This window comes from Typopeltis vanoorti, chromosome 11, assembly GCF_054136105.1.
Source record: "Typopeltis vanoorti isolate ZY-2024b chromosome 11, IOZ_Tvanoo_1.0, whole genome shotgun sequence".
In the NCBI taxonomy this organism is placed as follows: Eukaryota; Metazoa; Arthropoda; class Arachnida; order Uropygi; family Thelyphonidae; genus Typopeltis; species Typopeltis vanoorti.
In genome coordinates, this window is record NC_143559.1 from 107,891,518 (window position 1) to 107,919,154 (window position 27,637).

General features: G+C 34.3%; 1 protein-coding gene across 1 annotated transcript in view; it reads left to right on the top strand.

Annotated features, from left to right (window-relative positions):
* Positions 1-15,366, top strand: part of LOC150101922 (alpha-ketoglutarate-dependent dioxygenase alkB homolog 4) — a 46,171-nt gene extending 30,805 nt beyond the window's left edge. The window contains exons 3-4 of the mRNA XM_090400593.1: positions 2,345-3,011; positions 15,235-15,366. Of these exons, the coding sequence (XP_090256719.1) occupies positions 2,345-3,011; positions 15,235-15,293 (726 nt within the window). The 3' untranslated portion in view covers positions 15,294-15,366. The remainder of the gene's footprint in view (positions 1-2,344; positions 3,012-15,234) is intronic.
* The last annotated feature ends 12,271 nt before the right edge of the window (positions 15,367-27,637 follow it).

Genomic DNA, 27,637 nt, shown 5'->3' on the forward strand with positions numbered 1-27,637 from the left:
TTGAATTAAGACAAAGAATCAGTTCTTTCACCGGTCTAAGAGATAACATCATAGCTAAGATTCAAAGGAAACAACTTATGTGGCTTAATCATATCAGCAGATCAAATGGTCTTCCAGTGCAAGTTCTTGAAGGACTTATTCCAGGAACCTGAAAAAGAGGCAGACCTAGAATAAACTGGATAGACAGTATAAAAAATTTGACAGGTGCTTCACTTACAGAGCCAAAGCAAAGTATCAATCAAGAACTGAGTGAATGATTTCTGTAAGAAGTATTTCCTAATATCTACTCTACAGTCCTTTGTGGACTATGGGAAGAAGAAAGAAGAAAGAAAAACATCAATGTATCTCTTCTTATTCAGAAATTACTAGCAATGTATGCTTTAAAAAATATATTCTATATTCAGGCAGCTGTCACTGCTGCAAAGTCATGGGGACAACAGAATAGCTTTGTTATACTGAAAGTTTTTTGGTATAAGTAACTTCCTTTAAAATTGCTTTGCTGCTTTCTCTCCTTTGGATTTTTTTTTTTTTTTTTTTTTTTTTTTTTCATTTGTTGCTCACTTCTGTATACAGAAGCAAGCAATTATAACCTCTCTCTCTCACCAACTCCCTCCAGTCACTTTCTGATAGATGCTCTGTTGCTGCATTATATCTCTTTTATGGGTATTTCCATGGGCACTGCTCTTCTGAACTGGCCATTACCATCCCTCCACTTTTCTTACTCATATGAATACAAACAGCTGCCAGTCCACACTAATATACAGTTCGACTCCAAACTCATCGAACCAACTTCTCATCCTTTGCCTTCATTTCCTACATCTCTGCTCTTTGGAATAGTCTTCTTCAATGACTGCAACATTCAGGTTTCCAAAAAACATATTAACAAAGCCTTTCATCTAACCACGAACCCACACGTCATAGATTTTGCATATTCATATGAAGAGGTTATTACAGCAGCACAGGTCTCTTTTTTTGCAGACCTTGATAAATCAACTTATAAAGATGGTATGACTACATTGCAGCACTGTTAGACCAAGTGCATCAGTCTAAGAGATTATGTTGAAAAATAAAAATAAATTGAAACTGATCTGTACTTTGTTTCTTTGTCAGGCCAAATTTTTGAAACATTCCTTGTACAAATGTTTCATGTGATTTCTATCAGTTTTTGCACTTATTGAAATTTACGCTGTATTGAGATTCATATTTTAAACAGTATCTCAGAGAAAAATGTTTGCAAGAATGAGATGCCAGAACAAGTTGTGAAAGCACTTCTTATTATAATGAGTATCTGGTGTTATGCCATATAAGTAAATTTCATAATTAATAATTTCATAACTTTCTGATATATTTTCAAAATTTTATTTTCATTCGAAGGAAAATGTAGCTTGAACTTTTTTACTGTTATCTGATGTTCTGAGATAGAATATATAGACCATAAATTGTTATGATCTTTTTGGTTACAAAGGTCTATCAAAAGAATCTGTCTTATTTATTTATTTGTAATTACAAATATGACTTTATCTATGGTATCAGTTATCTTCAGAGTACTTCCATAAAACATTATTTCCATAAACATTATTTCCAAAATTTAGAAACAGTTCTTTAGATAAAGAACTGTTTCTAAATTTTGGAAATAATATTTTACTTCTCCTAGAGTGGCATCTGTTTTTGCATTTGTCTCAGCCAGAGGAGGTCAAACATCTTCATTTTTTGAAAAAAATAGAAATCACAGGAAGTTTTGGCTAGTGATCATAAGGATGTCACAAACTTGTAACACTTTTTGGTATTTTCTCTGCAAGATTCACTTACCCAAATTTGTCTCATACATTGGATAGACTTAGATAACTCAATGTTTTGTATCCCGTTCTGGCCACCATAGTCCTTTCTTATATATATAAATCAAAAAGCTATTGGCTTAAGATGATTTTATCTCTTATCATCTTCAAGCTTTCTTTTCTAGCATTCATCAAAATTATAAACTACTTGAAATAGTTGCACATGCTAAAGTTTTCTTATTTTGTAACAAGTTCAGCACAAAATTTGATTACATTACAAGGCATGAACACAGAAAGAAATGTAATAAAAGAATAAAATAAATATTGTTTTTTTTTTAAATTAGATCTTGCCAAATGTTCAAACTAACATGAAAAAAGAAATATGCTATTAGCATATGTTTAATAGAAGGAAAAAACAGCCTACAGATTTTCTGATAGGCCTATATATAATGCAACAGATTTAAATAATAATAAAAAAAAACATAATCACTATAAACTTAACTTTCATTAATACGACTGTCATTTGGAAATAAAAGTATGCTTATACCATTTTTTTTCTTTTTGTTTAGGATTTTGGTCCTAAAGTAAATTTTAAGAAGAGAAAATTAAAAATGGCTAATTTTCAAGGTCTTCCTGCATTTACATTGGATATTCAACAGAAACTACTTTTAGTGCCTCAGTTAATCAATTTCCAAATTGTTGAATTATGTCATCTTGAGTATACCTCAGAACGAGGATCATCCATAGATCTGCATGTTGATGATCATTGGTTGTGGGGAGAACATCTAGTTACTGTCAATTTGCTTTCTGATTCTGTGTTAACACTCATGCCAGTTCATGGAAATGAACAAATTAACACCAGTGAGCGAGTATCAGAAATTCAGAATAATGGTACAGACTTCTCTCAAAGTATAAAAAGTAGTTATAATGAAAATTGTGAAAAAGACACTTTGTGTGCTAAAAATATCAATTTTGATGTACCAAATGGTGTTAATCTTACATCACATCAATTATCGGATTCACTTCCAGTAGTAAAAGTACCTCTTCTCCGTCGTTCACTGTTGATCTTGTCAGATGATGCACGTTATAAATGGAATCACGCCATCCTTAAAGAAAATATTAAGACACGAAGAATTGCTATGACATTTAGAGAACTGTCAAAAGAATTTCTTAAAGGTGGTGCACAAGAAAATCTAGGGAAAGAATTGTTAGAAAGGGCAAAAGGATTAATTTATAGTATGTAATTTAATTATTTTGCTCTATCTCATTCTGTGTGTGTGTGTGTGTGAGAGTGAGTGAGACACAGGCATCTGTAAGCAAAATTATCTTTGTTTTTAAGACAGCAAATGTGTAAATCTTTATCTATAAAGCATTTACATATATTTACTAAGATTGGGCTTATTGTGGAGAGGTTAAATTTTTTAAAAAATAGACAGTAATAAAGGATTCATAAGTAATCTTTTTTCAATGTTAACAGTATTTTGGGATCGAAGCTTGGAGTCAGAATGGTTTTTCTTTACCTTCACCTTTATATTCAGCTCTTATCAGAGATGGTCATATCTTATATTAACAGTTTCCAAGATCTGAATCAGCTGTAGCTTTATTTCCCTATACTAGATTTGCAATTACATTAGTAATGTTAAACTTTGGTGTAGCTGATACCCGATTCTTAAATAGCCTTCTAGTAATTTTTCCTGTTGGAGTATAATAATTCTGTTATATATATTTCATGTTTGCTATTTGGTATTTATCAGCTACATACTTGTAAATGTCAGTTGAGAAATTGTATTTGTTTTTGTAATACTTCTTTAGTAATTTATTATTAGTCCTGAATGGAAAAACTAGGAAGACAGTTACATATTATTATTGTTATTATTATATAGATCCCCCCCCCCCCAGTACTGGGAGTAGGTATTTTGTTGAAATAAAATCAGGCTGTTTCCTTCCTCAAACATATTCTGTAATTTTACACATTTATTTTGCAACATCTCGTTCCTGGACAATATTTTCATATTGCTGTCTCATCTGGCACAAAGTAATATCTCCAGAAATATTCCTTTAATTTTGTAAAGTTAGATATAGAGATATAGATCTCATTAATGATGAATATTTGCAGCCATTTGTGTCCTAAATCACATTGTGCATTGTCACATTGAAAGAAAAGTCGCTGTGTGTCAGGTTAAACTCTTCAAATGTGTCTTCAGTTTTTTGCAATACTATATAGCATTCAGAGTTAGTGGCTGTCAACCAGAAAGCAGAGCATGATTTCTGTGAGCAGAGGACGTCATCTTGCCCATGCAGGAGCAAATTCTTTTATCAGTATTCCATAGCCTGCACTGACATCTCATATGCATCATTTTCACTGCTATTCAGAGATTTTGTTGCAGAAATGTGAACCTTCACACCAGTGTTTAGGAATGCCTACATAGCAATTGGTGGAGTTTAGTTGCACCACTATGAGTTTCATTTAAAAAAAATAAAATAAAATAAAATAAAAGTGTGTCCTATATACTACAGTGAAGTTTAGCATTAAATCAACTTTTAATAATACCATAAACTTAATGAATTTCCTTGAAATTTTTTTTAATATGAATCCTATCCATGAAAGGTTATAAGCCTATCTAATGTGGCTCTTTCTACTCTCTGGATTAGATAGTAATTATTTTTTTTTTTATTTTTTATGTATAGAAATTTTTGTTTTAAGAAAAGGGTTGGTTGCAATTATTGTTAATTTGTCCTTTTATACATTCAGAGAGTATCTCAGCGATATATGGGTAGAGAAGTGACTGGCAGGTATGCAGAAGCATGTTTTTACACTTGCTGCTGGTGTTCTTAGTTTAAATTGAGCCAAGAAAGTTCTTTCCTGTTCACTAGAAAAGAAGTAATGTAAAGGAGAAACTCCTTTATGGTGATATAAGATGAACTGAGAGATAACTACAGTGCTGCAGAAGGTGTCATAGGTTATAGAAAATGAATAAAATAAGTAAATGAATAAAGAATTTGGATAGGAGATAGTGAGAAAGGAAAATTGAAAGGAGTAAAAAAATAAAGTGAAAAAAAGTTATTTACAACAGATATTGGAAAGGAAGACGTAGGGAGCCATTTGCTTATTTTTTTTTCATTATTTCACGGTAATTCAAATTTACACCAATTTGGTGCTAGTGGGAGCTATCTTTTTTTTGAAGTCATTTGTTTCTACTGCTTTCAGCTGTAGGTTTAGGTATTTTTTAAAGCTCTTGCACTTCTTTTGATGACTTCTTTACTTTTAGAAGGTTGCATTGTTCTTGATATTCCAGATATTTAAATTCATTTAGTAGGTAAACTAGTTTCTTGCTTCCTTTTCAACGATCGATCTCATAGGAATGCCTCTATGGATTTTTGGTACACAATAGAAAAGAGAGGTTCGACTAAAATGTATCTTCAGTTGTTGTTACTTTTTTAACAGTATCATCATCCCAGCTGATAACTCTTCATCATAGAGCTTTTATGTGTTGAGGCTTAAGTGCTGTGAGGACATTATGTTGGAGGCTTAATGGAATATATACAGCACTCAGAAAGGATTAAAACTGATTTTAATGCTTCCTATATTTTGTCAAAGTCACTGGGATATCTTCAGGGATTACAAAAAACTAATGTAACACACAGTGAAATACAGCACAATACTAAGTGAAACACATGGGTAATACTACTAACATCTAGGTGGTGTGTCCCCTATGGAGGCATTTGTAGGTGGCCTAGGATGTAAGGTGGGTTCTCTGATAATTAATGTTCTTTCTTTGAATTTACTTTTATTTTCTGCAATCAGCTTCCAGATCTTCATCCTCTTTTCCATTTTGTTTGTTTTCATTTTCAATACTGGCACTATTAGATCGCATACTACAACTAATTGTCTTGCAATTTTTTAACATATTTCTCTTTATTCCCTTTGTGAGAATATAGTCTGTCTGAGTCTTATTTTTTCCACTTTCAGACATTATCAGGTGGTCCTCTTTCTTAAATAGGATGTTGGCCACAGCAAAGCCCGAATTTTCTGCAAATTCCAGTATTCTGTGATCTTCCTCGTTTCTTTCTCCAAAACCACATCCTGCATATATTCCTTTGAATCCTCCCCCTCTTGCACCATGTCCATTTAGGTCTGCTCAGTGGCGGACCTAGAACTTTTGCCGCCCTTTCTAAGTCAAACAAATGGTGGTTTTTATAAATTAATAAACATAAATAAATAATTGTAATTGAGACAAACTATAGGTGGGGGCTTTTTTACCATTGGATGTCATATTTAAATTAGGCAGTAATAAAGGAGGCCGCATAAGTTGATATACCTATAAATGCAACTTTTATAAAAATACAAGATACTTTTTAAAGGCCACAAGAAATTTACGGAGGCCGCAGGTTCCCCACCTATGAGACAAAACATATACCTAATTTACAAAAAAAAATTACCATTAAATATTTTTTATTTTATATTTATAAATAAATAATTTCATTTCTTTTGGATAAACAAACAAATTGTACACATGTGTATGTAAACATATTTATATATTTACTCTTCTAACTTTCATAGTAGAAAAATCGTGTATAATGCTCTAAAAATTTATATTATTTGTAATTTCTTGTTCTATGGACAATATTGCAAGATTTTGTAGTCTTAAATCACTCATTGTGGAACGGAGATAATTTTTTATCAACTTCAATTTGGAGAAGCTCCTTTTGCAACTAGTGACACTGATAGCAATTGTTAAAAAAATTCTTAGCAAAATTACAATGTTGGGTACAGAATTTTCCAATCTATACTGTTGAATAAATTTTAGTAGATCAAGAGGGCCTTCCCCCCGTTTTTCCAACGTTTTGCCTCTTCTTGTAGTGTAGGTACAGCCATAAAAACCTGGATCCTTTTTCTTTCAATATGGAACTGTTCTTTATCAATGTCAATAAAGTCATTTATTTGACATTCAAATTCTTCATTTAGTAGGTTACATGGTATTATACACGAATATTTTCTTGCAAGGACATGCAACTGATCAAAGCGTTCTTTTATTTCCTTTATAATTCTATCCATAGATAAAAACATTTCTCTTCGTACTTCTTGTTCTAAGGATAGCTCCACGTCTCATGAATTTTCCCCACTCATATTTTTTCTCCTTCTAACTCGACGCTCAGTTGATATCTCCAACTCTTCACAAATTGTTTCGGCTGCTATAACAGCGTTTTGTATTAACGCATCTCTTTGTTCCATGAAATGGGTTTGCAAAGAATTTAGTTTTATATGGCATTGACTGATATTTAACCCTTTTATTTGCAGGTATTTTTGCACGTCATTAATTTCCAAAAGGATGGGTTCCCATACATTCCCGTAATATTCCAGCATCTGATCTCGTTTTACTATTTTCTTCTTCAGATGTCAATTTTTCTAAAGCGCTTAAAATGTAAAAAAAATGGTTTTTTACTATAGTTACCGCTTCTGCTCTAGTGCTCCAGTGAGTTTCTACACTGCTTTAACACCTTGGCCAGTGACAGAAAGTAAAACATCCCATCGATGAGTGGAAGAAGAAAACAACGAAAACAACTGTTCGATAGTTCCAAAAAATGTTATGGAATCGATAGCAGTAGAAGCTGCATGTAAACATACCAGGTTTAAAGAATGATTTGTACATGCTACAAATTCTGCATTTGGATTTATTTCTTTAATGCGAGTTTGAACACTGCTGTGCTTTCCTGCCATGACGGCAGCATTATCGTAAGCCTGTCCTCTGCAATTTTTTATATCTAAACCGTCATTTTCTAATTTTGTTAAAATCATATTTGTGATTTCCTCGGCAGTTTTTCCTTTAGTTTCTACAAAGTCAATAAACGATTCTACAACTTTAACTTCGCTACCATCAATAACTACATATCTAATAATTTGACTGGTTTGATCTTTGTGAGAAATATCTGGAGTGCTGTCAAATATCATACAAAAGTATTTAGCTTTCTTTATTTGATCCATAATTGTTTTTCTCACTGCGCCTCCCAATAGCTCTATGAATTCTGAATCTTCGGCAACAAATAAGAGATACTATATTTATTACCCATCTTAATTTTTATTACATGTTCACGTAATACTGGGTCGTACTTAGCCAACAAGTCAACAAGCTCTAGAAAATTTCCTCTATTTTCCATTGAATTGATGTCTTCCTAATGAACACTTTCACGATGACCTCGAAACGCCAAATTTTGTTTTGTTAAGAATCTAATTATATCAAGTATTCTTCTAAGAATTTCCTTCCATTTTTTAATTTCCTTATCAATATTCTGCTGTTGTAGTTTATCAAAAGTTGCGCCATGTCCAAGTCTTATTTCTAATTCCTTCCATTGGGAAAATGATCGAATGTGCAGTGGGCTCAACTCGTGTTGACCTATTTTGGGATGAAGTTTCCACCATTTGTTAAAACCATTTTCCGTGTTAAAACTTGATTGACAAAGATCATCAAACAGTTTGCAGCAAAAACAATAAATACTTTTCTTCAATGGTGAATACACCATCCATGATCTTAACAGCTTTTCACCATTTGGCAAAATTTGAAAAAACCAGTCAATTAAGCTTTCTTGTTTCACCTTTGGCTTTAATTGTATTACCAGGACGTTTTTCTCCTTCACTAAAATCGGCGTTTAAATTTTGAATTGCAAACGGACCTTGACATACCAGGAATACTCTTGTATTGTCGTCAATCTTGTTAGGCCATAATCCAACATCTTTCATAGAAATAGACGGAATAATTTGTGCAGCAGACTCTTCATCAGAACTTGATGAACTTTCTACTTCTTCGCCAGTATGTGAGCCAGGTCTTTCCTCTTCAACAACATTGGAATAAGTTTTTTCGCCTTTGAGGGCGGCTTCTTTGCCAGTACTTGAGGCAACAATATTAAAAAAACTAGAAGTTGATTCACGGGAGATGTATTTCAGTAGTGCTCCAGTATTTTTATTCTGTATTTCCTCCCTTGCCTTCTTTTTCTTTCTAAATGACGCTCCGCTTTCTTTTATTCGTTTCATCCAACGGATATATTAAAAAAATTAATTATAGAAATAAAACGTCTTGTTTCGTATTTTTTAATAAATAATAAATTTCGTGAAATTTCAATAAAACACAAATAATTTGTGCTACTTTAATGCAATAGAAAACAAAAGAAATTTAATTTGTAATAACTTACCTTAGAACAATTTTCTGAAAACTGAAACAGTGATATAAATTACTACTTGCAAGTTACACAATATTTGAACCACCATGCAGTAAAGAGTGCATACAGGTCGACCGCTTAACTTATGAAAATATATCGGATATCGCAGACCTTCAAGATTATTCATACACAGCCGCCAGTGTTTCGTCTAGTATCGTTGCCTGCGTGCATTTCAAGCACCAACATAGAACAAAATACTGTTCGCGCAGCGAGAGTTGGCCTCTGAGGGACAAAGTGGAGGCAGAGACGTAGCCTCGTGAGTGTGACTTAGCCACGTCATCTCTATGGTAACGGTAATACTAAGCATTCGATAAACATCGAGCACGGAGTAGTACATAGAACTTTTACTCGACGTTGGCACCATTGATGTCTGTATCCGAGCAAAATTTTTAGAGATAATATTTTCTACCCTACATTGACTTGACGACGAGGAAAAATATTCGAAATCATATAGTAATTCATAATTTGTGGAAATCGAATAGTAAACATGAAGTGAACAAGTTGTTTTTTACAACTATAACTAAATATAAAATATGCCACCCCCAAATATGTGCCGCCCAGTGCGGACCGCACCCACCGCTCCTCCCTAGGTACACCACTGGGTCTGCTCCTGTCATTGTCATTTCCTCCTTTCTGATGTTATCCACCACAGCTTCTAGTGCTTGCCAAAATTGGTCTTTTTTTTTGTTTTGTTGTATCCTTTCTGTGGTGCTTATCCTGAAATTTCAATTAAACATGCAATCTGAATTTCCAGCAAATTAATTTAAATTCTTGCTAGATTAATAAATAAAAAAAATTACATGATAATTCATTGTTATTTTCCATATTAAGAATTCACATAATAGTGATTTATACAAATAAGTTGTTCGAATTATAAATTTGAATCTAGTGTCCATTATTTTGCACTATAACATTGTTTTGTCATGTACACTGAAGTGCCATTGAATTAGGGATAGCTGGCTAGTAACGTTTTGGGCCAACCCCCCCATAGAGCTGCCACACGAAGAGGCAAGGACTCCACAAGCTTGCCATAATGTTTCACATATATGGTGACCCATGCATTCTCCAGAGCTGTCCACAATTCACTCAAGTTCGGCAGTTATGGGATATGGGGCCCAAACACTTTGCTCGATATTATCCCAAAGATTTTCAATGGGATTTAAATCAGGGCTCCTAGGTGGCTACTTCATTATTTCAGAGTCAACAGAATGCTCCTGGAACCAAGATTGGACCTGGAGATGAACAGTTGTCTTGCCGGTAAATACCATCTCCATTGGGATGCATGATGGACATAAATGGGTATAAATGGTCAGCCCTCAGTTCCACATAACGGGATGCATTGAGAGTCATTGGCATATGTATCAAAGGTCCTAAACATGTCCAACTGAAGACACTCCAGGTCATCACCAGTTTGTACTGACATGCAGAATCCATGACTTCGTGGATTCATGTTGGAGGCTTAATGGAATGTATACAGCACTCAGAAAGGATTAAAAATGATTTTAATACTTCCAATATTTCATCTCAGTCACTGAGACATCTTCAGGGATTACAAAAAACTAATGTAACATACACTCAAATACAACACAATACTAAGCTAACCACGTGGGTGATTCTAAAGTCCTATCTAGGTGGTGCGCCCCTGTGGGCAATTGTAGGTGGCCTAGAATGTAAGGTGAGATCTCTGATGATTAATGTTTCCCAAGTTTTCAGAAGTTTAATGCAACTGTATTTATATTTATTTAGATTTGGTTGATTTCTGAGTGCTGCTGAATGAATTTCTGAATGATTAGAATCCGTGTGTTCAGGCTTAAGTGCTGTGAGGACATCATGTTGGAGGCTTAATGGAATTTATACAGCACTCAGAAAGGATTAAAAATGATTTTAATGCTTCCAATATTTCATCCAGTCACTGAGACATCTTCAGGGATTACAAAAAAACGAATGTAACACACACTCAAATACAACACAATACTAAGTGAAACATGGTACTAACGTCCTATCTAGGTGGTGCACCCTCTATGGGTGTTTGTAGGTGGCCTAGGATGTAAGGTGGAATCTCTGATAATTAATGTTTCTCAAATTTTGGGAAGTTTTATGCAACGATATTTATTTAAATTCAGATGATTTTTCTGAGTGCTGCCACAGATTCTAAAAATAGACTTTCTTTTTTGAATTTACTATGCTTCACCATAGTAAATTCAAAGTACCAGGAGATTCTGTGGGTTGTATCCAAAACATGATCTGCCAGACTGACCATAGTCATGGTTGCAGATATGTGATTTCTGTTCGTGTGTTGAGGCGTAAGTGCTGTGAAGATTTCATGTTAGAGGCTTAATGGAATATTATCAGCACTGAGAAAGGATTAAAACTAATTTTAATGCTTCCATATTTCATCTAAGTCACAGAGACATCTTCAGGGATTACAAAAAATTTTTTGTAACACACACAAATGCAATACAACAGTGAATAAAACTGAAGTACTATCTAGGTGGTGCACCCTCTATGGGCGTTTGCAGGCGGCCTAGGATGTAAAGAGGGATCTCTGATAATTAATGTTTTCCAAATTTTGGGAAGTTTTATGCAAACTGTATTTGTTTAAATTAGGTTGATCCTGGATGCAGATTCAAAGAACAGTCTTTCTTTTTTGAATTTACTATGGTGGAGCATGGTGGTTTTTTTCCAGGAGAGCCTGTGGGTTGTATTCAAAACATGGTCTGCAAGGCCAGATTGACCATAATCGTGATTGCAGATGTATGACGTATTCTTCTAAACGGATGGTTGCTGATCTGCCTGTCTGTCCGAAATAAGCCAGTTTACAGGAACAAGGTACTCTATGTACTCCAGGCACCGAGAGTGGCAGGAGCTGATCTTGGGTGGAATGGATAAGGGTAGCAAGTTTACGGCGGGGCTTAAAAGCTGTATGGAGTTTGTACTTTTTTAATGATCTGGCTATTATTTCTGATGTGCCACAGATGTAAGGTATGGTGATGGCATTTCTGAAGTACTTCTGAAGAGATGGTCGGGGAATGGGGAAGGACTTGATTATTTTTTTAATTCTGTAATCATTGTAGCCATTGGAAAGGAAGGTGTTGTGTATGTGTTCGAGTTCGATTGAAAGGGCAGTTTCACTGGAACAAAGAAATTGTGGGCTCTATTGGTTAGAGTTTTAACAATGCCATATTTTGAGAAGGGTGGTGGGAAAGTATGTGAATGTATCTGCCCGTATGAGTAGGTATTCTATATACAGAGAAAGAAAGGTTACCATTAGGAAGGCGTGTTACTAAGGTGTCTAGGAAGGGTAAACTATTGTGAATTTTCGAAATACAATTTCATTAATGCAGACCAGTTTACAATAAAAACATTTATTAAAGCCTACCAGTTTCGCCAGCAAACTGTCTGGCTTTTTCAAGGCGTTACGGGGATATGAAAGCTAGTAAATGCAAATTAAAAGGAACATAAAAAACGTTGTAAACCAAACTAGTAGTTATGGTTACACGTTTCGCGTGACAGAGATGACTTATTGTTCTTATTCATTATCATGCATGCGTGTTTGTTGTAGACTTGTAATGTGATTACTGGCTAGCTGTAGTTCAGATTGATTGAGAGAGAGGATCAAGTTTTTCCACGAACTGTTTTGAATTGCACCCTGATTTCTGTTGAGGTTTCTGCCGGTTATTAATACTATTGTGGCTTCCTTAAATATACAATGCCTGTAGTCGTCATCGAGATATGGTATGGAGCTGTTTTGCCAATCTATCGTGTGGTTAGACATGCAGAAATGATGTGCTAAGCCGGAAGAGATGCTTCTGTTGTGGTTTACATCACCAACATGTTCTTTTTGTCTAATTTCTAAACTTCTTGAAGTTTGTCCGATGTAGGCAAGACCATAGGAGCAGGGAATGTAATATACTCCTGGATATTTGTAGAACGGAACGTTATCTTTTGGAGATCCTAAAACTTGTCTGATGTTGGTGGTTGGTTTGAAGACCACTCTGATGTTGTGGGCTCTTAGTATTCTTGCTATTTGATAAGAAATTGACTTGATGAAAGGTATCACTACTGTAGAAATGTGCTGACAGTGGGATTCTTCTTGTCTGGGGTTGTCATTGTATAGATATTTTTTGATGATGTTTTGAGGATATCCATTTTGTGATAGAAGAATCCCACTGTCAGCACATTTCCTTTAAGATAACCATTGTCCTTTGCCCACACTGCCAATTTATTTGAATCATTGTGTAAGATATCTACAACACCTTTATCAAGTATTGTCCTTCCTGGCTTTGCATCATCAGCAAACAACTGAATATCATCCTCCAAATTTTCCACTATATCATTGATGTACAAATTAAAGTGTAGTGGTCCTAGTATAGAGCCCTGAGGCACTCCATTAGTCACACTCATTCACCTTAATTCCACTCTGCCATACATCACCCTCTGATGCCTGTGTATCTGCCCACTCACCCTTATCCAAGCCACCAGCTTCATATCTATTCCCATTTGCTACAATTTATGCAATAGTTTGCCATGCAGTATTTTGTCAAATGCTTTTGTAAAGTATAGCAGTATCTTGGTTTAACCATTTCCTTTATCCAATTCTGCTGTCACCTTATTATAAAATGTGATATAATATAATAAAATTACTGAGGCAGGATCTATCTTTTACAAAACCATGCTGTCCCCTATAGAGTATCATATTCCTATCCATCCATTCCTGAATTTTAATTTTAACCAACTTTTCCAATACTTTAACTACCACTCCAGAGATACTAATTGGTCTGCAATTTGCTACTTCTGTCTTAGAGCCACCTTTATGTAATGGAATCATCTTATCCTTTATCCACTCCCTTGGAACTTTGCCAGAGCAGAGACTTAGATTAAACAACTTCATCAGAGGCACTGCAGCTAACTTGCACATTCTTATAGCACACAGACTGACATACTATCCAACTGCACTGCTGGATGATACCCTTGCAAAGTGATCACTTAGTTACTGAACTATTTCTTCTTCTCTCACCTTCCTACCATCAGCACTGAGTAAAGTATCTTTCCATAATCATTCTGTCTCTTACTTGCTATGTAACAAAACTCTTTTGGATTTATTTTGGGGGTTGCTTAGCTAATTTTTTTTTCAAAATCTGATTTAGCTTTCTTTACTTATACTAGTTACCCTTCTTGCTTGTGCTTTATGTTGCTCATGGGAATGCTGATCATCACCCAGGACAAGATGTCATGGTCACTTTACCCTATCAGAGGTAGAGTTGCTACTGTAGTTATATATAGATGGTCTGATGCTGTTACCAGATCCAACACTCTAAAACCCCTTGCCCCTTCCATCAGGTGCTGTTTCAGATAATTATCTCTTAGTAACTGTATAAATTCCATTTCCATTTTGCTATGTGCCCTTACCTTCCAATCTATATCATCATAATTGAAGTCTCCCATGATAATTGCTCCTCATGCACTCATTATGTTAATCTACTGATTCATGTTGTCCATATCTTCTTCTGGACTCCCAGGTCTATAGCAGCAACCAACAATATATTTTGGCCTATTGGCCTTTATCATACACCTCAAATGAACCAATTCATCAGATTTACAATCTTCCTTAACTTCAATTTTGTTTCATAATACCCCTCCTCCTGTCTTCTATCTTTTCTGAAAATACAATATCCATTATATTCTATCCCTGTAACTATCATTCTCTGACAGCCAGGTCTTGCTGATGCAAATGATTTTTGCCCAAGTCAAGCTGATCAACGCCAAAAACTTTTTTCCTTTATTTCTGATACTTCGAGCATTTGTGTGCATGAATTTCAACATCCTGTAGGCATACAGTTACCCTAACATAATGTTGTTACCTGCCTGTTCAGATTCAAAACCTGGGAAACTGCACCCAGGGTGACTATTTCGGCAGAGTCATTCCTGCACTCACACTTATTTGTCTAATGGGCAACTAGACACTGCTTGATTGCTTGGTATGATAATTGTTTATTCTCAGTACTCTTCTGATGTTTTCCAGATAAATCTTTTTATGTAGATATTTTTCCACACCTGCAGCAAGAGACAGCACTTTTCTTCAGATCTATATTTACTTGATATAGAATATACCTTTTATTATACTTGTTCAAAATCATCTTCTTGCTCATTTTTATTTTGTTACAAATAAGATTTTTATACCTTGTCATTATACCATACTTCGACTTTTATTCACACATTTTTCATTGATACTTTCCTGCTTTTTCAGTTCTCCATCTTATAAAAGAAAATGTCGAAAGTGTTCTGCCATTTCTCATCGTGAACTAACTGATCGTAGATTAGCCTAATGTCAGAAAACAATTAACTATGCATTTTATACTTGAAGTCATCCATGTGGATGAGTTTTAGTGTGTGGTCTCACCCAAGATGCCACAACTTTTATCACTATCTTACAACCTTCAATATTATTTCTTTTACCTAGGTACAATGCTTGTATAGCAATACTTTGTAATATGTAACACATAATCTAAAAGAAAACAAACAGTTGAGAAGTGTGGATGATTTTCCATGTGAGTGACTGTATGTTACAGACCTTATCATCTAGAACATAGGTGGCCAACAGCAGGCCTGTAACGTGATTTTGTGCGGCCCGCGGCAGGATAAAAATTATATTAAATTATATGTATTATCAATTTAGCTATTAGTTTTGACCGCAGATTTTCTGATTGATATATTAATTATATTCATTATTTCTGATGATAGAAACAATTTATATTCTCAACACTTTAAAAAGATTACTAAATTTATAAAATCTACTGCTTCTCTGTGGGAGTGGTAGATTTCTATGCACTCGAGAGTAACGCATCATTGAAAGTCATTTGCTGTGCTCTGGTTTATAGTGATCAGTTTCAGAGACTCAGTTTCATAGTTAACAGTATTATTGTTGCAGTTTGTGTTCCCTGGTCAGTTATTTCAGTTGTGTGACCTTCAAAGTGACCCCTTTTTCTAGTCAAGGGTGGAGATAGGCATGGACTTTTAGAAATGGGTAGCAAGGGAAAAATATCCTGCATTGAGTGATTTCAGGCTTGAGAATTGCATTATGTTTGGAAGCACATACATATATGAATGCGATTAAATTGTCACAAAGTAGCTGACTGACTGATGACCACCTTCAGGATTTGTTACGAATATCGTCATCGTTGAAAATCGACTTTAATGAACTTGTTGCCCTACATGAATGCCCACAGTGTTCTCATTAAGTTGTGTTACATGTAAAAAAACCAGAAATATGTAATTAAAATTAATTTAACAACTTATATTTAAATCAATCAAGTATTTTATATTGTTCTCCCAGTAGTAAATTTATTTAACAAATATAGTAATTCAATACATATAACTATTGCCTTGAAAAAATGCAGTTTATTTTTATTTAAGTTCTGTCTAAAAGTGTGTGGCCTGTGATGCTACCACTCATCATATATTGGCCCCTTTTCACCTAGAATAACACTAAAGTTTTACCCTCATTTCAAATATAGTTTCTTTTCTATAACTTAAAAAAACTTGACAGGAGAAGAAAATATTGAACTTTCAGACTATGCTTTTTTGTACTACTGAAGAATAGCTGGTTTATATTAATGAACAAGGGTTTCCAAGATGTTTTCTAGGTGCACACATTTGTAATATTATCTTTTATTATTTTTATGTTGAGGTTAGCTTTTTGAGGGCCATTGGCTAAAGGTGTTTGCTTCTCAGTGTGCATGTTACTATTATGTATGATTGATTTGGTATCTCTTAATCTTGACCTTTCCTAATCAAGATACATTTTGCTAATTTCATCTAAATTTCCATTTTCCAAATTTTGATTTGTCTATTTCTACAACTGTTCCTGGTCTCCTCCTACTTTTGTGATTGTTTCCAAACAGCACAAACTCCAGTCTATGATTGTTTGTACAGTCCATTTGAGTTTGAATTTTGGAAAGGATTTTTAGAATAAAAGTATCGATAGTACTCTAAAGTGACTTGTCAATGCAATGATAATTTCAAATTTTCAAACTACGTTTCAGAATGAGCACTCCTTTTATAGTTACACCACTGTTTTGGTTTGTTGATGATGCGTTATCTTCAGGGATTGTCTTTTTGTATTGGAATTCTAAGATCTCCTATTCTAATAATTGGCTACAGATTCATTTGTAAGTATACCATAAAAACTGTACATACATACATACATACATACATACATAGGTCATGGCAAAAACATGTTAAAAAGAGAAACACATGATGTCATTATATATTAATAGGGTTGAGGAATTTAAAATATTTTAAGTTAAAAGCTTTTAAAGAAAAACAGATCAAATTCAACAAATTAAAAAATTAAAATAAAAGTCTTAATATGTTATAATAAAAAGTATGTATAACGTTATAAATTCAGATCTAAATTTGTAATCCAAGTCACAGCTTCAGGAGCTGCAATTCATTCAGAACATGCTTTTACAATATGTTGCATAGTCAGTCGTGGAGCACCACAGTCACATATTGGAGATGATTGTCTGTTCCATTTGTAGAGAGTATCTCCACATAGTGGATTTCAATCTATTGATGAATAGGTAGGTTTGGATTACCAGAAATTTTTTGAAATTCCTGGAGTAGAGAATTCATTCTGCATAATTCTGTAGGAATAATGCCTGCTAAAAGACGTAACCAATAAGTTGGAGTTGATCTAATAGAGCCTGTAATTAGTCTTAAGGTATTATTCAATTGAGAATTGATAATCCTTGTGAGGGCTATTTGGCCACAGGGGAGCACAGTATTCAGCACTTGAGAATACCAGAGCAAAGGGTGTTGTCCGAAGGGTAGAGGCTCTTGAACCCCAAATAGTGCCATAGAGTCTCTGTAGAATATTATTACGTGTCCTTAGTTTGTATGCCAAGTTTGAAAGATGTGTGAGAGAACAGTCAAATGTGACTCCCAAGTACTTAGGGAATTTATTATATGGAAGTATAGTGTTGTTCAATTCAATTTTTAGTTCCACATTTGCCAGGTTATTATTTAAATGAAAACAAGATATTACTGTTTTATTCCTATTTAAACAGTCTCCATCTTTTAAAATATTCATCCAGTATAGCTAAATCAGCTTTTAGAATTTCTTCTGTACGACTTATGCTGTATAGTTATTGCAATATCATCAGCATAACAAAATTTCCTTGATGTAGTGACAGGAAGATCAGATATATACAAATTGAATAATAAGAGAGATAAAACATATCCCTGTGGCAATCCATTATTTAACTTCCTTTCACTGCTAGTTTTATCACCTATGGCCACTATAAATCTTCTATGTCTTCTTCTTCATGTAGCTTCCTCAGTGAGAGGGTGCAGCATCATTTCTTTCCAGTTCTCTCTCTCTCTGTTGGTGGCTTTCCTTTTTGTTTCTACATAGCCATGTGATCCTGTCCATGATCTTATATCTTCAAGCCACGTCCTTTGTTTTTTTACCTCTTGATCCTTTTCCCATAATTTTTCCTTCTAAAACTGTTAGTATCCTCTGTCCTGCTGAACCTCTCAGTACGTGTCCTGCCAATCTCATCTTTCTCTGGATCATTTCCTGTAATAAAGATCTCTGTAGGACATCTGTATTTGTCACATGTTTTGTCCATGGGAATTTCAGAGCTCTCCTGTAGCACCACATTTCAAAGGCCATTATCTGTTGCCTTACTCTCTTCTTGAATATCCAGGTCTCACTTCCATCTGTGAAAATTGGCAACAGTAATGTTCTTATCATTCTTTTCTTTGTCTCGATACTCACAGAACTTCTGAGCAGATCTTTATTTTTCCAGAATGCATCTTTAGCTATGGCTGTTCTTATTTTTATTTCTTTATCTTGCTTTCCATCTGCAGTAAAGTAGGTACCTAAATATTTGTATTCTGTTGTATGTTCAATTTTCATATTGTTTATGAATATTTCTGGCTCGGATTTGCTTTCTTTTGAGATTTTCATAAATTTGGTCTTTTTTGCATTTATATCTAATCCAAATTCTTTACCTTCTTCAATTATTAGCTGCAGTAATTTGATTAATTTGTTTCTGTTTTCTGCTATTAGAATGGTATCATCAGCATATCTAAGATTGTTGTATTTTATACCATTGATACTAATTCCTATTTTTTGTTTTTCAATCTTTTTCATCACTGTCTCATTATAGATATTAAATAGATTTGGTGAAAGGATACAACCTTGTCTAACTCCTTTTTATTTTCACTACAGAAGTCACCGTTAAACAGCTGCATTTTCTGTTTGGTGTAAATCATTTTTATAATCTTAAGTACATGATCTTCTATGTCTAATTTATCTAATATATTGAACGTTTTATTATGTTTTACCTGGTCAAAAGCCTTCTGAAAGTCTATGAAGCATATCTAAATGTTCCTATTTCTTTCAAGTGATCTTTCTATTAGTATTTTTAGTTCTAGGATAGCATTATTCTGTACCAAGGCTTATATGTTGGTCATACATTACTGGTAATTGACTTAAGGAATTTACAACGCATAAAATGGATATTAATTAAAGGAAACTTTAATGAATACCTTCACTATTTCGGCAATGTCCCATTGCCATCTTCAGGAACATACAAATATGGTATGTGGAAGAAGGCAACGAAACTAATATTGTTCCTAAAGTCCTAATGGTGCCCCCCTAGCGGGTTAATCAGGTTGTCTTGGCCGTTGGGCTGAAGTTCTCATGATGTAAGTCTCCAAAATTTGGGGCAGTCTCATGCACCCAAATTTGTTGAGGTTTGGAAAGTTTTTATAGAGCTGCTGATGATTCCATGAATAATCTTTCGTACTTGAACTTCCTGCAGTGTATTATTTTAGTTTTCTTCCAACGAATTCTATGGCGGGTATCTATGGCATGGTCTGCAATCCCAGAGTGGCTGTACTGGTGAAACCGGATGTAGTCTTTGTGTTCTGAAATCCTGATATTCGCTGTCCTGCCTGTTTGGCCAAAATAGGACAATTTACAGCTGCAAGGGACTTGGTATACACCAGGTAGGTCTAGGGGAAATGGTTGGTCTTTGATAGAGCGGATAAGGGATGCCAACTTTTTATATGGTCTATAACAAGAAGTTAGGTCATATTTTTTGAAGGTATTGGTTATTTTCTCAGAGGTGCCCTGGATGTAGGGGATGGTGATAGATTTAGTGTAATCTTTATTGTGAAGGCGGGGAGGGGGTTGTGGTTTACTGGTTTTAGTATTTTTTGGGTGTTGTAGCCATTGGCTAAGAAAGTGTTGAGGATGTGGTTTAGTTCGGTGGTTAGGGCATCGTCATCTGAGCAGATTAATTTTGCCCTGTTATATAGTGTTTTTATAACCCCATATTGTTATGAGGGGGGGGGGGGGGGTTGTTGGTGAATGTATCTGCCTGTATCAGTGGCGCACTCAGGATTTAATCTTGGAGGGGGCCGAGTACTCGATTTAATCTTGGGGGAGGGGGGGAAGAGCACTCATGATTTAATCTTGGGGGGACAATTTGAGAATACACACAATGCATTGCATACGACCTATGATGTTCACAACGGCCGTGAATCCCGAGAACCAGAGGGTATTCCCCTTATGTGACCACTAATTCATAAGTAGTTTAGAAATAGAAGATAAGCCACAACATAAATAAAAAAATAAAGAATTTTAATTAGGAAAAGATTTTTGGAAATTTTTCTAGTATTTTTTCCTTTTTCTATTGGGGGGAGCCAGGGCCCATTGGCCCCCTCCCTGGGTGCACCAGTGGCCTGTATGGGTGGGTTTTCTATAAACAGAGAAAACCAAAGATCTATTAAGCTGCGAGTGTCGTGACGTTGTTCTCTTTCATGTTCGAATCTGCCATCTTGTTATAAGTCACTTTCATAAAATAAAACAGAACTAATTGTAAATTGATCACCAATCCAAGGGTAGAGAAATTTCTATTATACTGTGCCACTCTATCCTTAGGATAAGTCCATACAAAATAGCAGGATCAATTCAAAGTTAGTTAGCAGTCTCCTCATTCATTTTGGCCGAAGTATTTGTTTTCCACTTGGGATATTCCCGCAAGATTCGAATTTTTGTGAATGGTGCAATAAAAGAAATTCAGGCAAACACAGTAATTAGATAAACAAAATGAAACATTTAATATAAGCTATATAACACATACATAAATTCTACCTCTAATTTTAAACAATAGAATCAAGTTAAACATTAGGTCAAGTCAATCACATTAGTTCAATCTTCCAAACCTTCACATACACTTTCTCAGTTTCTGGGTCACAATGTTTCTACACTTAATTAAACATAATAGAACTTCCTATCTAATCAGTTTCCACACATTTCTCAGCCATGCTATAAGCTTAAAAAAACATCGCAGGCACTAATAGCTGTAAATATCTCTCAAGCAATTCTTATCTTCGATTCTCAATTTTGAAGAATCTCCACAGTTAAAGTTAGGTTAAACGTAGCGTAATTAGCACTTAATTCTTCATGCATTGAAATAATTCAATATGATAGTGTCGTGACGTTCTATTTTCATGTTATGTTCTAAATCCGCCATCTTGGTTCAAGTCACTCTTATAAATAAAATAACTAATTGCGAATTGATCACCGATCCAAAAGTAGGGAAATTTATAATTATACTGCGCCACCCTATTTCTAGATTAGTCTATATAAAATAGTAGGATCAATTCTTAATTAAGTTAGCAGTCTTCTCATTAGGCCGAATCATTTATTATTATTCTACTTGGGGCACCCGCAAGATTCGAATATTTATGAACGGTGCAATAAAAGGGAGTTAAGGCAAACACAATATTTAGATTAACAAAATAAAACATTTAATATACGATATATAGCAAATACAAGAATTCTACTTTTAAATGAAACAATACAAATAACTTAATACATCTTGCTAAGTCACTCATTCTAATTCAATGTTCTAAACTTTAACATACAATTCACAGCTTCAAAATTACAAGTTTTCTTAACTCAAGTTAATACAACAAAACTTCTCATTTGATCAGTCTGCACATATCTATCAGCTGTACTTAATGTTTAAATTCACAGCAAGCACTAATCAAGGTAGACAATATTCCAAGCAATCTTATTTCGGACCTTGAACTTCGAAGATACGCTATAGTTAATGTTAGAATAAACAAACATGTATGACTACTCTTACCAGATACAATCTTTAATACATCAATTTATTGCGAGCACACTTATGAATTAACTCATTTGAGCTAGCGGAACACATTAAATAAAATTCTCCAACGCTTTACTGTTAATCGCGCTTCACTACTTTAAAAAAACAGCAATAAGGTACTGATATCCTTCCTTGTTTACTTTTCTACAAACTAGTTAATCTCAATATAATTCTTCTCAGGGCAACATAGAATTAAGACGTAATCCTAGACTAACTGGAACTAATCAGAATTTTGCATTGAATGTCCAGTTCTTTATTTATCCGGTTACGGCATTAATCTTCCTTTACAACACAGCTGACTTCACTTGCAGCCAAGTATATGATTCACTATGTTTTGGCTCACTTTTAAACACTATTCTCATGAATTTCTGCCCTAAAGAACTTATAATTTTCTTCCACTTCTTTTGCTTGTATCCTACCTTCCTTCCCGCTCCGCAAAAACTTCCTCTCTTCTCTCTAATTAATAATCTTCTCTTATTTCTTTTCCAACCCTTTCAGTCCGAAGGTCACGCTGTATTCGACTCGTGCTTGCTTATTTCATGCGTCTCCATGACAACGCATGAACGTAAACATTTCGCTAATGTAACACAACGCTCTACTCTTACATAAGTGATTACATAACGTTAAATTTTCACAAATAAGAATAAACAGAATATTTGAGCTACTTAATCAGCGCTCTTTCATTACGCATACAATTATTTATAATACACTTTTCGTTACTTTACATATATATCTAGTTATCATAAATTTCTACACATATTATTATTTAATAAATTAATAGTAGGTTAAGTTTAGAATAAATATTTAAATAGTAATTCTTAATTAAGGAACAATAAATAATCTTTATACAAATTATGATTAATACATAATAAGCAATGTTAAATGTGAATGAAAAAAAATAAATTACACAACATAGTTTCATTCACAATTTAACAATAGTCCTTACCAGAAATAGTTCCTAGTACATCTATTACGTTGTGAGTATACTTCCAAAGTATATTTATTTCACTTAAGAACACATCTATAAGACTTATCCACAGTTATAACTAAAACACTATTAATCGCGCTTCACAACTCTAGACATCAACTGTAGGTTACTTTAATTATCCTTGTTATCACTCATTAACCAATTAAACACTGTGCAGTTCTCCTTAGGGCAATTTAGAATTAAGTCGCAATTCTAGATTAGCTGGGTTTATTCAGAATTCTTCATCGAACGTCCAGCTTTTTATATTATCCGATCACGGCATTAATTTCCTTTTTTTATTATCACTGCAGACTTCACCTTCAGCTGACTATAAGATTCACTTCATCTCTGCTCGCTTATAAATATTATCCCTTTTAACTTCTGCCCTTGAGAACCTTTCATTTACTTCAACTTCTCTAGTTTATACCCTTGCTTCCTTCACTTCAAAAAAATTCCGTCTCCTTCCACTCTCTACTTGTTACTTTATTTTTCTTTTTTTCTTTTTTTTTTTTTATTCTTCTCCCAGCTCACGCTCTATTCCACTCGCGCTCATTTACTTCATGCGTTTCCACGACAACAAATAAACGTAAACATTTTCGCTAATGTTACATAAGGCTATACCACTACATTGAGTTAATAAAAACACAATAAATAAAATATTAGAGCTACTTAATCAACTCTTTCATTTCGTACACAGATAACTATATTAATATTCACGTTACAATATATATATTAATTATAATAATAAATTACACACATATTGTTTAGTAATTTAATAGCTGATTAAATTCAGAATAAATACTTAAATAATAATTCTTAAATAAGGAGTAATAAATAACTTTTATACAAGTCATGATTAATGTATAATAAGCAATGTTAAATGTGAATGAAAAAAAACAAAATACACAACATAGTTTCATTCACAGTTTAACACGAATAATTAGTGTCTACGAAGGGGAAGGTGTTGTTTTTCTCTTTTTCCAAGGTGAATTGGACCCTGTGGTGTTGGTTGTTTAAGTGTGTTAGGAAGAAGTGATGTATCTGAGCCATGTGGCCAAATAGCAAACACATCATCCACGTACCGAAGCCAAATAGTGGGTTTTTGTGGGGGCAGAGTTTAAGGCTTTCTCTTCAAAGGTCTCCATAAAGAAGTTGGCCAAGGGTAGGGAAAGTGGTGAACCCATGGATGTCCCCTCTATCTGTTTGTGGAATTTTCCTTGCCAAATGAAATAGCCTGAGTTCATTGTGAACTGAAATAAGGCTGAGATATCGGGCGGAAATTTAGCTTGGATGAGCTCTAGGGTTTCCTTGAGTGGGACATTTGTTGAATAGGGAGGAGACGTCAAAACTGACCATTATGTCAGTGTGTTGGAGTAAGAGGTTTTCTATACTGGCTTTGAAGTGGGCTGAGTTTTTTATGTGTGATGCTGTGTTGCCAGTATAGTGTGTGAGCGCTTTGGCTAAATGTTTGGCTAATTTATATGTGGGGGAATAAATGCCATCCACTATGGGACGTAATGGCACATTTTGTTTATGTATTTTTGGAAGTCCATATAATCGGGGGGGGGGGGTCTAGAGTTAAAAGGTTTTAGTTTGTTAGTAACTTCCAAACGCCAAGAAGTTACCTTCTTAAGGAGTCTGTGGAGAGTTCTAATCTGAGAGCTGGTAGGATTATATTCAATAGGGAGGTAGGTAGTACGGTCTAATAATAAACCATTAAGCTTACTTGTGTAGTCCTTTTGGTTGAGAACCACTGTGGCGTTTCCCTTATCCGCTTTGGTGATTACTATTTTTTTGTTTTTCTTCATTTCTAGTAGAGCTGCATCGTCTTTGGATAAGTTGGTTTTTGGAGGTCTTGCTTTGGTGAGAACACCGGCTACATCCAATCTGACGTTGTTGGCAATATGGTTAGGAAGGTTGCGATTCCCACGTTCTATTTGGATTATTATTTCCTCGACAGGTATTCTTTTAGGAGCTAGGGCGAAATTGTGGTCATGTAAAGTGCAGTGAGTGCTTCAGGCTTCAAAACTATGGAAGAGAAGTTGACTACCGTGTTGTGGTATGGAAGTAAATTCTTTATCAAGTTATCATATTTTTTCGAATTCTTTTGTTGCCGAAGTGCATGAGACGTCATAAAGAATTGTCCAAAGGTCATGGCCGAGCTTATCTGAAAGCTCTTCCTCTAGCACCTGTAAGGTTTTGTTTTTGTCGGCAAGGAGAACATGCATCGCGGTAATTTGTTCTCATAGTAGGGTGAAGCTTGTGCGGTTATAAATACGGAGAGCTTTCTGTGAAGTAAAACGGTGCTTAAATTTAACACAATTTGGGATTACCTTGTTATCCCGGCAGTGTTTTAGGAAGGTCAGACGATTTTGTTGTCTCGATATCTTCAACTTCATTTTGCCATGTTGGCGAGCCTTCCGTGCGCTGGAATCTCCGTGGATGAACGTAATTCTTGTAGCAAGGCTTATACGTTGGTCACATAACTGGTAATTGACTTAAGGAATTTACAACGCATAAAACGGATATTAATTAAAGGGAACTTTAATGAAAACCTTCAATATTTCAGCAACATCACTTTGCCATCTTCAGGAACATACAAATATGGTAAGTGCACGCAGGCACTGTTGGATCGTTCATCCCGTCATTTGATCTGCCATCTTGTTTTAACATTGTTCTTAATAAGGTTAATTAATTGTATGTTGATTACTAATCCAAATATAGGGAAATTTCTAAGACTAGTCTGTGTAAAATAGTGTAATCAAATATTAATTAACTTTAGCGGTTTAATATTTATAAATAGGCCGAATTTTACATTAACATTTAAGGTTCCCGCTAGGTCCGATAATTTTATGAATGGTGCAGTGAAAAAAGAATTAGGCTAACAACAAATTGAAATCAATAAAACAAAACATTTAATTCAGGGTTATATATTGTATACATAAACATACTTTGGATACAAGATAATGCAGAATTAATTCTGTTCAACACTCACAACATTCACTAAACTCTTAGTATCAAACATTGAGCCTTTGAAATCTAATTCCTCCCTATAAACAAGATAGTGCTAAAGTTCAATATCACTGAAATACACAGCAAATATTTTAACAATTGTATTCTCTATTTATCCCTTAGTCAGAAATCACATAGTTCAGTCAAGAGGTAGTTATCATTTTAAGGAGGGGAGACTATTAATCTGCTAGCGTCAGCTAATTTCAGCATAAACACCACAGTTAATGTTAGAATTTAACAGGAGGAGTTAATTCTTATAACTTCACTTTAAAATGCTATAAAGTACAACTGTTCTTACCGGAATAAATCCTTGCACATATTATTCACTGAGGCACACTTAAAACTTTAGTTAACTATTGTTGTGACGTGTTCTCTTTCTCTTTTGACGTTCGAATCCGCCATCTTGCTATAAGTCACTTTTATCAAATAAAGGGAAACTAATTGCAAATTAATCACTGATCTAAGGGTAGAGAAATTTCTATTATACTGTGCCACTCTATCCTTAGATAAGTCTATATGAATTAGTAAGTTTAATTCAAAATTAGTTAGCAGTCTTTTCATTCAATCAGGCCGATGGTATTTATTTTCTTTCTTTCTGGGATTCCCGCTAGATTCGAGTTTTTGTGAACGGTGCAGTAAAAAGAAATTCAGGCAAACACAATATTTAAATTAACAAACAAAATATTTAATATATGGTTATTTGACAAATACATAAATTCCACTTCTAAATATGACAAACCAGTCAAGTTAGCACATCAAGTCAAGTCATTCATATTAATCCAATCTTTCAAACTTTCTCAAACAAATTCACAGTTTCAGAATCACAAAGTTTCTTTACTCAAATTATTACAATAGAATTTCTTATTTATTCAGTTTCCATGTATCTCTCAGCTACACTCTACGATTAACTCATAACAGGCACTAACCACGGTAGATATCACTTCAATGTCTATATTTTCAACTCTCAGCCTCGATGGTAAGCTACAGTTAATGTTAGAAACAGCGCAACGGAACTAATACTTAAATCTGCATACACTGAAATAAACTAATATGACTGTCCTTACCAGAAATAATCTTCAGTACTTCCAATATTTTGTGAGCACACTTTCAAATTGTATTTATCACACTTGCGAAACACTAAATAACTAAAACATTACTAATCGCGCTTCAAAAATCCAGATAACAACTATAAGGTACATTAATTATTCTTATTTATCATTCATCAACTAGTTTATCTCCGTACAATTCCCTTTCATGGTAGTACAGAAATAAGTCGTAATTGTAGACTGACTGGATTTATTCAGTATTCTTCTTTGAATGTCCAGTTCTCTAATTATCCGATTACGGCAATAATTTCTTTTTATTACTACGGCTGGTTTTGCTTTCAGCCAACTATAAGATTCACTTATATAAAAAAATATCTACTCAACTCCTATCCTTAGGAATCTTTTAATTACTTTTACTTCTTTAGTTTACTT